The 15358-nt window shown below is 45.3% G+C and overlaps 1 protein-coding gene across 2 annotated transcripts in view; it reads left to right on the top strand.

Annotated features, from left to right (window-relative positions):
• Nucleotides 1-15358, top strand: part of ENPP5 (ectonucleotide pyrophosphatase/phosphodiesterase family member 5) — a 352202-nt gene that overhangs the window by 277135 nt on the left and 59709 nt on the right. For both annotated transcript variants that reach the window (XM_078647643.1, XM_078647642.1), the window contains exon 4: nt 15016-15192. In XM_078647643.1, the coding sequence (XP_078503769.1) occupies nt 15016-15192 (177 nt within the window). The remainder of the gene's footprint in view (nt 1-15015; nt 15193-15358) is intronic.

The following is a 15358-nucleotide window of genomic DNA, read 5'->3' as shown; positions in this document are numbered from 1 at the left end:
CTGTATATCGGAACCGTTCAATTTCCGGGACTGAGAAGTCAGCTTGCAGGGACGCAAATGAGATGGGGCCATCTGCATCGAAGAAGTGGCCTATAGACTGACATCCTGCCTGCTGTCAGGCTCGGAACAATACACCATCCAGACCCAGGCTAAAGGCTCCCATTTCCCACAACTGGGGTTAAGGGGAAGGGATACGACGTAAGGCCTCTCTGGGTCGCCAGACTATCCCGGACCCTCAAAGTAGGTGCGTAAAGCTGGTATAAGTAGAGATTTACGGGGAGGTGTGTTCGGGACAAAAACAGGGCCTTCTATAATACCCTTGCCGCCAGTACCCTGTCCATAAACAGCCGCGTCTTCTCTGACTCAGGGCAAGACCACTCTACCAGACAGCGAAACTGTGCTGCCTGAGAGTGATGAAGTAGGCTCAGGACTCCCAAGCCTCCCTTGATTGGGGACACCAGCTATGATAGCTTTTTATCCGAGGTTGTTTGCTAGCCCATACGAAAAGCTGTAGTGCATCCTGTACAGAATATAGTTGCCACTGTGCCAAATCAGACCAGAACTTTTAGACATTTCAAAAATTATAGCAAATGACCACTTAGAAAAATTATCAGATAGAGCCTACACCTCTATCAATCAAAGGAGTCTGATAGCTGTTTCGTTGGTTTTTGTCGACGACGTTTCAACCCCCTTTGTAATGTTGGGTCTCATCAGTACCAACTGTGGGGACACCTGATAGAATGTTGGAAGAATAACACTCCTAATTGATGCAAGGGCTCATCTCTATCTGATAATTTTTCTTTGTAATATCCTATATTGTTAATTTTTGGTTCTGTTTATCACATCACATCATGCACTTGTAGTTAAGATAAATAAGGATAATTTTCAACACAATCAATGAATAAATACTTCTTTTTCCTTCCTGCATCCTTCAACAATATAATTGTATTCTGCCATTGAGCTTGTCTCTACATTGTGTATGCATATGTATTCTATAGTAACACCCGTTGTTCATTTGATAACTTTCTAAAACTCGCATTTTCAGTATTGGTACTTTAATTCCAACTTGCCATTAAAAAGGGTTTTAAATACAATTCTTTAGACACCAAACTTACCTACCAGCTACCTCAAAAGTTATCACCTTTTAAATGCAATAAGTGAATCCAATGTTATCCTATGGGAGAGACAGGCCTTGCAGTAGTGAAAAACAAATTTAGGGGGTTTTCACTACCCGGGACATGTAAAAGTTAAAAGTATATGTCGAACCGATTAAAATTACTCCCCCCTGCCCTCTGGCCAGTTTAGGACCTACCCTAGTGGTGACATGTATTAAAGAGCATGGTTTAGGCCTGTCAAAAGGTTTAATTTGCCAGGTCGAAATGGCAGTGTAAACTGCACATACAGGCTGCAATGGCAGGCCTGAGACCTGTTTAAAAGGCTACTTAAGTGTGTGGCACAGTACTTTCTGCAGGCTCAGTAGTAGTGTTTAATTTACAAGCCCTGGTTATGTGTAGTACAATTATTCTAAGGACTTGCAAGTAAATTAAATGTGCCAATTGATTGTAAGCTGCAATGGCAGGCCTGAGACCTGTTTAAAAGGCTACTTAAGTGGTAGCACAGTACTTTCTGCAGGCTCAGTAGTAGTGTTTAATTTACAGGCCCTGGTTATGTGTAGTACAATTATTCTAAGGACTTACAAGTAAATTAAATGTGCCAATTGATTGTAAGCCACCAATTTTACCATGTTTAGAGTCCTAAAAGCTAAAGAAAAATGTTAAAAAAGCAGGAGGGTGAAGGCAAAAAGTATGGGGATTTCCCTACAGAAAGGCCCAAGTCCAACAACGGTCTTGATGGGGACTCCAGTGAGCCCCTGCATAGCTGTACACTTCACATGTTGGCCCTCAAATTTGTATTTTTAATTGCCTTCACTTCCGGTAAGTGGGTCAGAGAGTTGCCGGCTCCTAGCTGTCGTCCTCCATTCACTGCATTCGTTCCAGACAAGTTGGTGTTGTGAACCAGGGTTGCTTTGCTCCCTTACACGATCACTCCCTTCCATCCTGGCCAACCCAGTACCCTTCTGACGTTCTACACTCCATCCTCATCCTACAAAGGAGGAGGGACTGTTTCATCATCTTAGGCAGGCAGTTATATACTACGGAAATTCCTGTGATCAGGTACACAATAAGCCTTGAACCCCTTGGCTTCCCTCTTGGCAAATGAGGCTGCTTTACTATTAGGCATACATTAAATGTCCTGATGAGATCCGTAGAATGTGTTAAACGGATCGAAACGCCATTGACAATTTTGAGCACCTTACACACATGGAATGATTTATTTGCCCTTTAAAAGTGTGAAGGTGTCAATATTGTTATGTTTTATAATCAAAACTGTGCGATTAACAAGTTTACAGAACGTTAAGCTCTTGCCTAAGCCCTTTTGTTTGTTCCCTTTAATTGTTCCCTGTCCTGATATTTCTTGTGTGATTGACTGGGTACAGGCTTGTGCCTTGTCTTGTATATGTGTGTTATTCATGTTTTACATTGACTCAAAAGTAAATACCAAGACCTCTGCTCGGCTGGGCATGTCGCTTTCAAATATAGCAACGACTTCGTCTATATTTATTGATTAAGCATTATTATTTGTAAGGAACCACTGTTGCCTTAATAATGTAGCCAGTCGGGGCATTGCTCCGGGCTAATCTTTACTCAATTACAGGCAAGGGAGGAAATTCCTACCTCCCCTGGTGTCAACAATCAACCTAGGGTACAAAAACTACATCATTGTTTCTACCAGTTATCATGTTCCTTTGGTTGCTGCTTGGAAAGTTAAACATATTGTAATAACACCCATGATGAGGAAGTGGCACTGAAAACCACAGAAGCCCACAGCATGCCTTTTGTCGTGGCAAATCGTCACAATTTCATGCATGCAAAACACATGGATTGGATGAATGGTGTGGCCGGAGGCTATAAATGGGATGTCATGAGTGATGTCAACAACGATGTAATTTAACATGTTATGGGGGGGCTACTTAAGGAAAAGAACAGACAGGCGAACAAGGAGCAGTCCAGCAACAATGAGGATAGGTCGAAACCCCCAAGATTGAGGACCCAGGTCATGGGAACCGACAGCATCACCCCAAAATGGCGGAACACACAAAAATCCAACACGATAACCACAAGGCAGCAGACTCGAAGGCTTCACGCAGGGTTAGGGGGGAGGCAGCCACATGACCACGGAGGGAGGAGGGCAGGACACTGCCGATCACAAAGCGGGTCTTAAACGTACACACCAGGGGCAGCAGCGTCGCCATTCAGAATGCTGCAAAGACAGGGGAACGTCAGATTTGAGCGTCAGGCAACAGCCCCGGAGAGGTGGAGGCAGCAGTGGGGGCCATGAGGGCGTGTGGAAAAGTCAGCCCATAACGCACCTGATGCCCAGGCTGCTGGCGCAGGACGCCTCTTAGTTCCCATCTTGAACAATTACCAAATAAAGAGACGGCGCTGGAAGCAGGAAAACAAGAACAGAGTTTTATTTCTCATGAGGAGAGCCTGTCATTTCGGACACTCGCATAGTGTCTTCAGGAGGTGCTCTCTCCTCCCACCCACCCCACTCTACTCTGAGGCTTCGTCTTTTATACACATGTTTATGATGCACAAACATTCCTTATTACAATAAAGACACTTTGAAGTAGGAAAAAACATGCTTGGAATCCCAGCTTCAGGCCTATTCCCATACCAGTCGATCAGATGTCATCCTCCCCTCCTGAATGTAACAAGAGATTGTGATCTCTCAGCCGGACATTCCTACAGGACACGAGGGCAGGAGGGGATGATCAGATCAAAGGTTGGGCAGGCGATAAGATCGTGCACTTCGGCTGGTGTATCACGGTTTTGATATGCTGGGCAGGAAAAGGGGGGGTGTACATTCACGAGGCTTGGTCTTAGGACTTGGGACCGGGTCGAGAGGCCAAGTGCAGCCGGGGGTGGGGGGGTCGTCAGCTGAGGGGAAGGGTGTTCTTGGGAGGAAATGGGGGGTGTGGGTCAAGCAGGAGTGCTACTTCTAGAGCAGGGTCACGCAGAGGGAGAGGGTCTTGTGGCCGATGCATGAGCAGTGCCCGCGGGGAGGGGTGCCGGGAACAAATGGGCAGAGAGGCCATGGTGCCTAAAATGGCTGTCGTGTACGTGTGTGCATGGGTCTATGCTGGCGGGATAATACAGTCAGGGTTTTAGCGATATCCGTTCTGCTTACAACAAGGGGTACAGTGAACACAAATGAACGCCGCTTATGTACATATACATTGCCATTTTCAACAGTCGCCGCTTTTTTTACATAAGCTAGTTCATTTCTATACAGTCGATACGATTGGCGGAATGCGGTACATATGATTTCACATTTGTTGGGTTATTCATACAAGTCTAGAGATCGGCATAATACTTAGTCGGGGTCAATCAAGGAAAATGTTCCGAAACATTATAGAATCAAGTTCCGACTTTCTCTCCGGTGACATCAACATACAGTAAAAGTACTCTGATACCTTTGGGTGTTGTCAGTGCTATAAGAAACTTTTGGAAAACTAAATACATGAGTGACCGATGAAACATTTTAGAAAGCAATACAAAATGGTTGAGGGAGGAATTCAGTTCGATACAAGCAATTAGTCAAGGGGGGTGAGTAGAAAGTTCAGGAAGGGGGGGTCTTCGTCACAATGTCTTTTTAACAGAGTCCGTCTTCTTTCGTTGGCGCTGTTGAGCACCGGCGCTGGAGCTATAGGTCCAGCTCGGATTCATCCTTACGCGTTGCAGGGTGCGATCAGTCCTCTGCTGTTAGATCACAGTCCTGTTTCCTAACTGATCTTCTTAGGGGTGCCTCATACTGGGCACCTGCGTGTCTTTCTTCTTTCGTGGCAAAACCTTATTCTATAGTCAAAAGTTATGCGAAAAGGGTGATGTTGTTGAATAATCAAGGGAAGAGAGGGCGGAGTGGGATCAGATCTTTGAACACACCAAGGGACCAAAGGAGCAAAGGACGACGAGCAGGCAGGCCCATCAGTCGGGCTCAAAAGGGACGGGGACTTCAGGCACGAGTGGGTCAGCAAATCGAGGGCTTCAAGGCAGCCCCTCATTCCTTCATCTGCCGAGTTTGAGAGTGGTGCCTCGTCCCGCGTCTCGTTGCTCTACGACTCCACCTTTGGTCGCGGTCACACGTGCTTCATGATCTGTGGCCAGGCTGTGCGTCACGTCCAGCTCCTCTCCTCCGGTGATTGTATCTTTGAATGGGTACAAAACAAATTTTAGAAAAACTGGCAGGAGAAGACATTTATACATCTCAATTCCGTCCCCACTCCTAAGTAGGTGGGGGATAGGTTCATTGGTCACAGTCAGAAGTCATCACTTATGGAGTATGTAGGAGGGCATTTCCACTTAATTCGTAAGCCTATTTGGCGTTCATTCGTGACGTACGTGGAGAGAAATCGGGCTCCTATCGACAGTGTATTATATCAAACTCGAAATCGAGTTCTTAGGTAGAGACTCGCCCTTTTTCTTTTTTAACCCAAGTACTGATATTCTTACATTTCCCTTCGAGGTCGGCTAACTCTTGCAAGCAGGGGGGTTATCATCATGAGAGGGGGGGCAGAGGTTAAACATGCTCTTCTTGGGGAGCAACGGTTAATCAAGGTCATCAATTACGCTTCGGGGATAGCTGATATGGAGCTGGCGTCAATCGGGGGAAGCGAGGACGCTTTGGACAGGGAGCTGGGGTCAATCGGGAGAAGCGAGGACGCTTTGGACAGGGAGCTGGGGTCAATCGGGAGAAGCGAGGACGCTTTGGACATTTGCACTTAAGTGCAGAGGGGTGAGGCAATCTGGGCATTGGGAATTGCATTTCTAATGAACTGAAAAACAGAAGACCATTGACATTATAGTCCCCCTATAAAAGGCCAGATTAGGGGACATCAGTCGTCTTACCTGTCCTTTCTTTCATTACCAACTCGGGTTCTATCGTTTTGCAGAAAGGAGAGGTAGTAATATGGTAAGTTACAATCGTTTTAGTTTCTGTCAATTTTGCCGAACACCTTTGTGTTCGAAGAGACCCAATTAGGTGTGTGCCGGTGGGGCACAACGTTACCATACAAGGGAGGAGGGAACAGGGGGACCCTCAGAGAGAGAGAGAGGGTCGTCCGCACTCTAAACGAACCATTCGGTACACGTATGACATGGAGAGAGAGAGAGAGAGAGAGAAACGTGTACAATAATAGGCCATTTAGTGTGCACACAACACAGAACAGCAGGGGTCAAGTAATACGGAAACAAAGGCAGAGGGACGACGTAGACCCATACATTACGTGCACACAAACTCAGGCGGGGGAGACAGTACATGTATTATATACAAAAATCCAAGACAAAACATAGAACAGTGACTGGTATTATATACAAAAATCCAAGACAAAACATAGAACAGTTATTGGCCAAAATGATCTCTTCCTGTACGCTGCGCATCCTTAGCATCCTAAGCTCTTTTTACCTTTTTCTTCTCGTTTATCGTCGGCTGCCTCCACTGGTGGCTTTGGTTGCACACACTTACGCCTTTGGCAATTGGTCAAGAACTAACCTGGTCGGGCTAATGTGTTTCCAGGCTGAGGCAACAGTGGGTGTCAGTTGTGAGAACAATGGGGCAGCTTTGAGTTTCATGTCTATGAGGGTGCGAAAAGGAGGTAGTAGATTTTAAACACTGGCAACATTCCTAGTCCTCCAAGCGGAGGGTACTTGGGTAAACCTCACCTCAGAATATTCCTTAAACTTTCCCTATTTAGTTAAACGTAGGAATTTACTCATTAGTGCATGTCATTCTTGGTTGTATTATTCGGGGTGCCAAGCGAAGTCATATTTTGTAGTTTCCGCTTCAGGCTGTCCTCCCAAGCGCTAAGTTCAGGGAGAGTAATAGTCATTGTTCGCTCGTAGTGTGTAGGCGCCATAATCGAGTCCCTTTTTCCCATCTCTTTGTCCGCTAGATCATCATTTTCTTCCGATGTGACCTGCAGAAAGACGGAAAAAGTAGGGGGGCGGGGGCAGCATTTTAAAAACACATCAGCGCGCATAAACTCGAAAAGGCTTTTACTTACTACATACTCGGCCTATCTCCACGGGATACAGTCCTTGCCAACTTGGCGTTTGAGCCCAGGTGGACCGTTTAGGGTGGGAGAGATGATTATCGGAAGCCTGTGGATAGCATAGGTATTCGAAACTTACCAATTTACGCGTGACAACTACGTTTGCTTTTTCCAAAAATCTTTAATAAAAATGTCGGTGCATAAATACGGGCCTACAACCCAGTGGGCCGGCCAGAATTGTACATGTGGGGATACTTATTAGTGGAAAACCTAATGGAGTCGGTGGTCGTTGATTTCATAATAAAAAGTGCGACAAGTGCAATAAAATCATATCGGAATTTCAGTGTGAGCGAGTATCATAAGTGTTGAAATTCGAACTTTCAATAATCATGGTGCGCCAAAACTCAACAACAATTCATTGTCCGAATGTTCAATCAGCACCCATCTCACTTCAGTTCATTGTCCTAACACATAATCAGTACCCATCCCATATCAATTCATTGTGGTTAAAAACTGCATACATATTTCATGACACCAAGGCTGAGCAATCGGGGTACAACAAGGAGTTGAAAGTTTCATTTGTACCAGCGCCATTTTGGGAGCAGCCAGGCAGATCCAGGCATAGTCAAAATCTCCACCAACTCGTGGTTGGCCCAGAGCCTCTTTCGGCAGTCCAAAAGTTCCGTTAAAGGGCAACAGAAAGGATCGGCCGTATGAACCATCAGTCAAAGGGGGAGGGAGGCAACAATTTTTTCTACCGGGTCATACTGGGTTTTCACCGGAACTGATCCGAACTGTAGTCTGCAGGATTTTAGTCATTCAAACTGAGGCTGGCGTCAGCATGGGAGCGCCGACGTCTCGCGGCCACATCTTCATCGTTCCGCGGGCAATCATGGCAGTCATTCCCCATCGGGGGTGTCCGCGGGGGTCGGGGGCCCCCATGGCTCTTATAGAATCTTCAAAGTCGAGGAGAACACTTATGATGGTGGGACTCATTTCTTAATCAACAAGCAACCGGGCCATCTCCTCACGCCGGGCCCGCTCCAGCAGGATCGACCGCCATTTTACGAGTGGGCGAACCCTCGTCGGGTGAGTGGAGCGTTGGGGGTGCCACTGGGGGCCTCCACCTGGGGAGGTGGGAGAGGCTCGTTCGCGCCGCGTCTCCCTCCCAGCGCACCCCACGCCGTTTTTCTCGGCGCTAATATTCATGATGGGCGGACCAGACGATGAGAGGGGGGGGGGGGTCGGAGGCATAGGCAAGACATCCCCCCCCCGGTGGCCTGCAAGGCGCCGCTTCAGGGTCGGACGGGGAGCTTCTACCAGGCCGTGGCTGGACCAGGAGATGCGAGGGGGGGGGTCGGTGGCATGAGCAAGACATCCCCCCCGTGTTGTCGCAGCCATTATTGAAGAAAGAAGAGGGGACGCCCGGATCCCGTCGGCCTCGGCTCCTCTTTTGGCCCATCTTACTCGACGACCTCCGGCCGACGGCTGGCAGCAGGACCCGCCCTACACGTGCCGAAGATCTCGTATTCCGGATGGGCGTAGCCGCGAACCTGTTGCACTTCGGGAGTTTTCCAGAAAGGGGGTAGGTATCTGCTGATCTGTATCTATCTCATGTTACCGTTATTGGGGCGTGGCAGGCGGTGGGACAGACATGTTTGGAGCAGTGAGGGGTGGCGAAGCCTGGTTGCCTCGTGGCTGCCGTGATGTCAAGCTTGGCTTCTCTCACCATTTTCATGTTTCTTATTACGGACTTATTTCTTAACGTTTCTTATTTCTAGCGAAATCATGTGTTTTATCGTGAGCTATTTCTAACGTTTTCTTATTTGTAGCGAAATCAAAAACTCATCAGTGGCCTACTGATTTTGCTTTCTTATTTCTTTCTTCCCTTTTTTTTCCTAGCGTGTTTCATGCTAAAGTTTCTGTTAACAGGATACGGTGATTACTTCGTTATTGTTGCATATGTCCTTTTTATTAGGGGTGCCCTCTGGTCGAGCCAGATGACCTACCTCTAATAAATGTTCCGGGTGGAACTAGTTTACCAATCAGTGGGGAGTAGATAGGCCCGAGAGATTACAACGGGGGACAAAGGTCCGCATTACCTACCCTTCACTACTTGTAAAGATTAGACAGAATATTTCTTTTTCTACGTTATTTGCAAACAGAGGATACCTTAAAAGAACTATTCTTTGAACAATAAATGTCCAGACAATCAATCAATCAATGGGGAGAAAAACAGGCATGACGGATTACAACGGGGACAAAAATCTGCATTACCTATCCTTCACTATCTGCAAAGGGGGCAGAATATTTCTATTCTTCCCTGTTTGTAGACAGAGAATATCTCAAAGAGCAATAATCGATAAAAATCGATAACAAACAATCAGTGGGGAGAAAAATAGGCATGACGGATTACAATGGGGGACAAACGTCTGCATTACCTATCCTTCACTATTTGCAAAGAGAGAGGAACGTTCCTATTCATCGCTGTTTGCAAATAGAGAATGTCTCAAAGAGAACCAATACTTCAAGTACAATCAATCAATCAATCAGATGGATAAAACCATCCTACCAATCGGACGTAAAGACGTCCTACTTAACCTTACCCGGACCGGACCGTGTGGGCAATTCTTCGTCTTCCCTTTTCCAGCGCCCAATCGTTCTCTTTCTCCATGTTTTTACCGCAGCATTCCTGTGGGATTCCAGTCAGGACAGTAGGTCACTTGAGAGAGGTCCGTTCAGAATCGGTGAAGTTCATTCAATCGGCAGCCGGACGAGGGCCCTCTCAAGGCAGGTATACTCCAATCGTTTAGATGTTCACCCCATCGTCTGGACCTCTCTTACCGGACCTTATGTCGCTGATGGACCCCGCGTTGGGACGCCAATTGTGGAAAAGTCAGCCCATAACGCACCTGATGCCCAGGCTGCTGGCGCAGGACGCCTCTTAGTTCCCATCTTGAACAATTACCAAATAAAGAGACGGGCGCTGGAAGCATGAAAACAAGAACAGAGTTTTATTTCTCATGAGGAGAGCCTGTCATTTCGGACACTCGCATAGTGTCTTCAGGAGGTGCTCTCTCCTCCCACCCACCCCACTCTACTCTGAGGCTTCGTCTTTTATACACATGTTTATGATGCACAAACATTCCTTATTACAATAAAGACACTTTGAAGTAGGAAAAAACATGCTTGGAATCCCAGCTTCAGGCCTATTCCCATACCAGTCGATCAGATGTCATCCTCCCCTCCTGAATGTAACAAGAGATTGTGATCTCTCAGCCGGACATTCCTACAGGACACGAGGGCAGGAGGGGATGATCAGATCAAAGGTTGGGCAGGCGATAAGATCGTGCACTTCGGCTGGTGTATCACGGTTTTGTTATGCTGGGCAGGAAAAGGGGGGGTGACATTCACGAGGCTTGGTCTTAGGACTTGGGACCGGGTCGAGAGGCCAAGTGCAGCCGGGGGGGGGGGGTCGTCAGCTGAGGGGAAGGGTGTTCTTGGGAGGAAATGGGGGGTGTGGGTCAAGCAGGAGTGCTACTTCTAGAGCAGGGTCACGCAGAGGGAGAGGGTCTTGTGGCCGATGCATGAGCAGTGCGCGCGGGGAGGGGTGCCGGGAACAAATGGGCAGAGAGGCCATGGTGCCTAAAATGGCTGTCGTGTACGTGTGTGCATGGGTCTATGCTGGCGGGATAATACAGTCAGGGTTTTAGCGATATCCGTTCTGCTTACAACAAGGGGTACAGTGAACACAAATGAACGCCGCTTATGTACATATACATTGCCATTTTCAACAGGCGTGCCTCCCCAAAACTCAAGAAGCAGAACAAGCTTGGGGCACTGGTCAGTAGCGCCGCAGTACTGACTGCCACTGAACCCCCACCGGGAGAAGCAAGACTCTTGCATCTCCATTGTCGCTAGGGAGGCGGTGCAGGAGGACAGGAAACCGCAGCAAAACCCGGAGAGTAGGAGAACGGCCAGGAGGGGAGATCCCCAGCCGATCCCCTCCCCAGGCATACACAGCCGCTGAAATGGCTCCGCTGCCAGCAGATCCTCGGCAACTCATTGGAAGGCGCAGGAGGAGAGGAAAACAGCGGAGAGACGAGGACAAACCATGTCCAATGTCCAGCTGGGTAGGTGACGGCTGATGGGTAGAGCCAGAGCCTGTCTCCTCTATAGCTGCCTAACCAGCTCCACCGGGCCTCGGCCATGTTGATCGTGGCTCCGCGGTCTGCACACTTCTCAAGGTTCATTGGAAGATCTTGAACTGGGTAACGGAAGTGGAGAGCCAAATGGCCGCAGTCCATAAGAACCTCAGTTGAGCAAAAAAAGGGTCAAAGGGGTAGATTCCAGGGGACCAGGGCCAAAAAGGAAATCCCTTGCCAGGAAGCTCCCGACCGGAGCTCCTCACCTGGCGACCAGCTTGTATGTTATGTAGTACAATGGTAGGGTGTAAATGTAGATGAAAGGTTAGGGGCTACCCAGGCTATATTGGGGTAATATACCTGGCACATATGAGTGTTTTGATTTTTTATTATTATTTTTAAATTAGCTTGACTTTCATTCTAACACCTAACTATAACAAGTCATTTCAAAACAATGTCATTTCCATCCTTTTTTCAGGATGTTAAATTTGTTTTTTTTACAGTTTTTTTTTTTAAGCGTAAGGTTTTAGCACCTATCCAAACTATAGCATTACTTTAACCTTTTGGGTTATTCTTTTTCTTTACTGCGAGTGTTTGTGTATTCATATATATATGTTTATAGTAACTTTACTATTTTACTTCACTATTTTAAAATGTGGGGGCTTTTAAGTGATTGATAAGATGGGTAGGCTGAGTAAACGGATACTGTACATATGCAGTTGTCTTTCTCGAACTATTTTTTGCCTCTTTAAACATCTATTAAGCCTCAAATTACTAAAAACCTATACCCCACCACTTTCCCTGAGGTCTTTGATATAGTTTGTCATGACGATGTCTATTCTTAGGTTGCAGAACTGTTATCTTTAAGAGAGAGACTCATGCCTTCGGCCTACAGTAAGTGTATGTCACAACCTTGTAAGTGATTACTGTTAATTGAGCCCCTTGAAGCAGATTGAATCAATATTGGTTTTACCATTTCCTAATAGGGCGCCTTGATATTTTGAATGTATTGTTTTGGAGCTACCATGCTCACTCAGTTGTTTACTGATTTTTCCCTAATGGTACTTGGTCTTTACGCTGCATGATGCATATTTGGCATGAATGGATCACGTACAAATGAGTATTTAGAACACTAGGATCATGCATGAGATCTATTTGAGTTTACTTTTGTGACTCTCATATCATCCGATGACCAGACCATCTTATGTGGATCATACTTTTTGTGACTTTATTCTCTCCACCATGTACCCTTCCGGGTTTGGGCTCGCGCATCACCAAGTAGGTTTTTACTATAGTATGCTTTTCTGAATTACTTTCAAGGAGTAAGGTCTCCCAGAGTTTCACACACAGCATGCATCACTTAGGTCTCTTCAAATATTGTCCTTAATAATTAAGGCTCTTTTATTTTCTTCTCTTCTCATTGTATTATAAATCATTTTATTATCTTTGTTTTTCTCCTTTCAAATTTTGAAATATTTTATGAATAATTGTGTCATTTCTGGTTTGTTTATATCTAATATGGTTATCTTTTGTTGCTTCATTTGCACCTTTCGAGCATTGAAAAAGCCGGGGGTTAACCTGCCTCTATACTCTGAAACCTGTGTTGGCTGATTGATACTAAGAAGGGCACTTTGAAGAAACCTTTACATTTCCCATGAACTATTTTATTGCATTTTGTATGTCTGAAGACTGATGTAAATGTTCACACAAAGAACTTTTCTTTCGGCAAACCTAAATCAAGAATCATGTATTCATTTAGGAAAATGGGTGAATCATACCAATCATTCTATTTGTAATGTATTTGCATCTCATCTGTGCATACATATTGTGTTTTTTTAGGTTTACCTAGACGGATGATTTTACAATAGATTTATTAACAATTGTTCAAGGTATCATTGGACAAGGGTTTCAATTAAATAGCCCACTTTTCCCTCCATGCACATTTTTAACCTGCCGTGCTCGTGTCTGCATTAATAGATCAATGCTCATTTACTTCAGCCTTCTCCTCAGGAAAGACTTTAAATTGAACAGCTCCTATTACAACAAAATGCCTTTAAGAGTGCCTCACTTTTGTCTTGAACGCAAAATGTTAATGCTCTAGTTCATTATTAGAACTCTGGTGAATCTGTCGTTGATCACTAAGAAGTTAACTGACATACTTCTGCAGCTATCGGAAGTGCACGTGTTTTTCAGAATATCAGATTTTATTCTCACGTAGTTCAGGAAGATAGTGTGAATTTATAGAAAACTGTACCTAATTTTAGCTTGTGGAACATCCTCCAGAACCTCGGCGCAAATCATTAGATTAAACAGTTTTCACTCAGGCATGATTGTTCAAATTCCAGCAGCAGCTCATTTTTCACACGGTATAATCACCTGAGTAGTCACCAGAATCCCTAAAATGACGATAACCCCCAAAAACGAATGTTTTATGCTGTAACTAAAATCTAATATTACCTTTCATGTGTGTTCCTTTTTGTGGCATTTAAAAAGTGTCTTTCTTTAAAAAGCATTTAATTGGAGATCATGCGCATGAGTTCTGTAAAGGCTGTTACAAAATGTTGTGGTCAGCCAGTCAAGGGGAGGGTAACTTTGGGACCCGTCCGTATGCCTCTGGGGCTCAGGCAGCACTTACTTAGCAAAAAAATGAGTGCCGATGCTCAAAGCTCTGCTCAGAAGCCAGCGGCTGCCACTTTTCTATGTCCTCATACAGAATACTGCGGCTGTGTAGTCTTGAATTTACTCTTTAATCCACTTCCAGACTCTCACTCCACCTTTATTACACTCGTGCAAGTTCCTGCTTTCTCACTTTGTGAAGATTTTACCCTCTTTCTTTTCCTCCTCCCTCTTTTTCACCCTCTTTACCTTTCGAATATTTTTTGTCTGTTTTTCTCAGAAATTGCCGGAAGGGGGAAAAATATGTGCCAGCCCCTGATAATGAGTGCCCGTGGCCCCCACCGGCAACCCCCAGCTGAAATGAAGCACTAGGTCAGGGTGTGCTCACCCTGCCCCCTTATATATATATTTTTTAAGCATTTTATGTACGCATGTTCTAGCCAGCCAAACAGGCTTCACTTGTGCCCTTTAAATTGGCCCTTCAGAGCATATCCGAGCTCCAGTGCTCCAGGCATACTTAACATTTTAAGTCCCTTAAACCCAACAAGCCCCTCTTTAATCGCTGATTTCTTAAAAACGGCTAAACGGATTACCCACATCACAAAAAGCATCCTTTCTGAGTAAAGTTCTAGCTTATTGCCTGATTTAGTATACTCCTTTTAGCCAGTTTTCTGTATTGGAGAGCAACGTTTCCTGTGGGAATAAAGATGGGGATTCACACTTTTAGGAACACCTACCCCCTTTTTATCGGCCCCCAGTTGACAGTGAAGGAGCTGAGGTGGATGAATGTTTTAGTGCAGATTCGTCAAACGCCGCCAAAGTTATTAGCCACACAAATAACACCCTTCCTATGGTAACTCTGAACTAACTATAACTACATAATGGGGACTACCACTGTGGATGCCAAGAACCTCAGAGAGGAGGCGTTTCATAACTGCAATGCAAATTCATGTGTTAAAGTTGCACCTGCAATATTGTAACATTGTAATCTTAATTCTTAAATCTTTGTTAAATCGCAATTGCCATGCGTCCACATTATGAATGTTTTTCCTAAATGGCACTCTGTATTCACTATATAGCGTGCTCCATTCACCTTGGCCTGTTTTTAAACCATTGTGTTTCTTAACGTTTACCTTGTCATAGGGAAACTGGAGGAAGTGTACAAAGCCTTGGCCAAAGTCCATCCCCATATGACGGTTTACAAAAAGGAGGACTTTCCAGAGCGATTCCACTACAAGCACAACGAAAGAATTCAACCAATTTTAGCTGTAGCAGACATGGGCTGGACAATCTTGCAAAACCTGTCTGACAGATTTCTAGGTGAGCTAATATTTTAATTGTATTTTAATGGTGTAATATCTTTGAAGTATTACATGAATAATTTTACCTTGCTATTTAAATTTATCAAATACATTTGAGCTGTTCAAATGCACCGCATGGTCGCATGAAAATGCACTAAGGCTAGTTATCAGTGTAGCTTTAACAT

Source organism: Lissotriton helveticus, chromosome 6, assembly GCF_964261635.1.
Source record: "Lissotriton helveticus chromosome 6, aLisHel1.1, whole genome shotgun sequence".
Lineage (NCBI taxonomy): Eukaryota > Metazoa > Chordata > Amphibia > Caudata > Salamandridae > Lissotriton > Lissotriton helveticus.
Note: the sequence above shows the minus strand (reverse complement) of the source record. Positions and strands in the feature narration are given on the sequence as shown.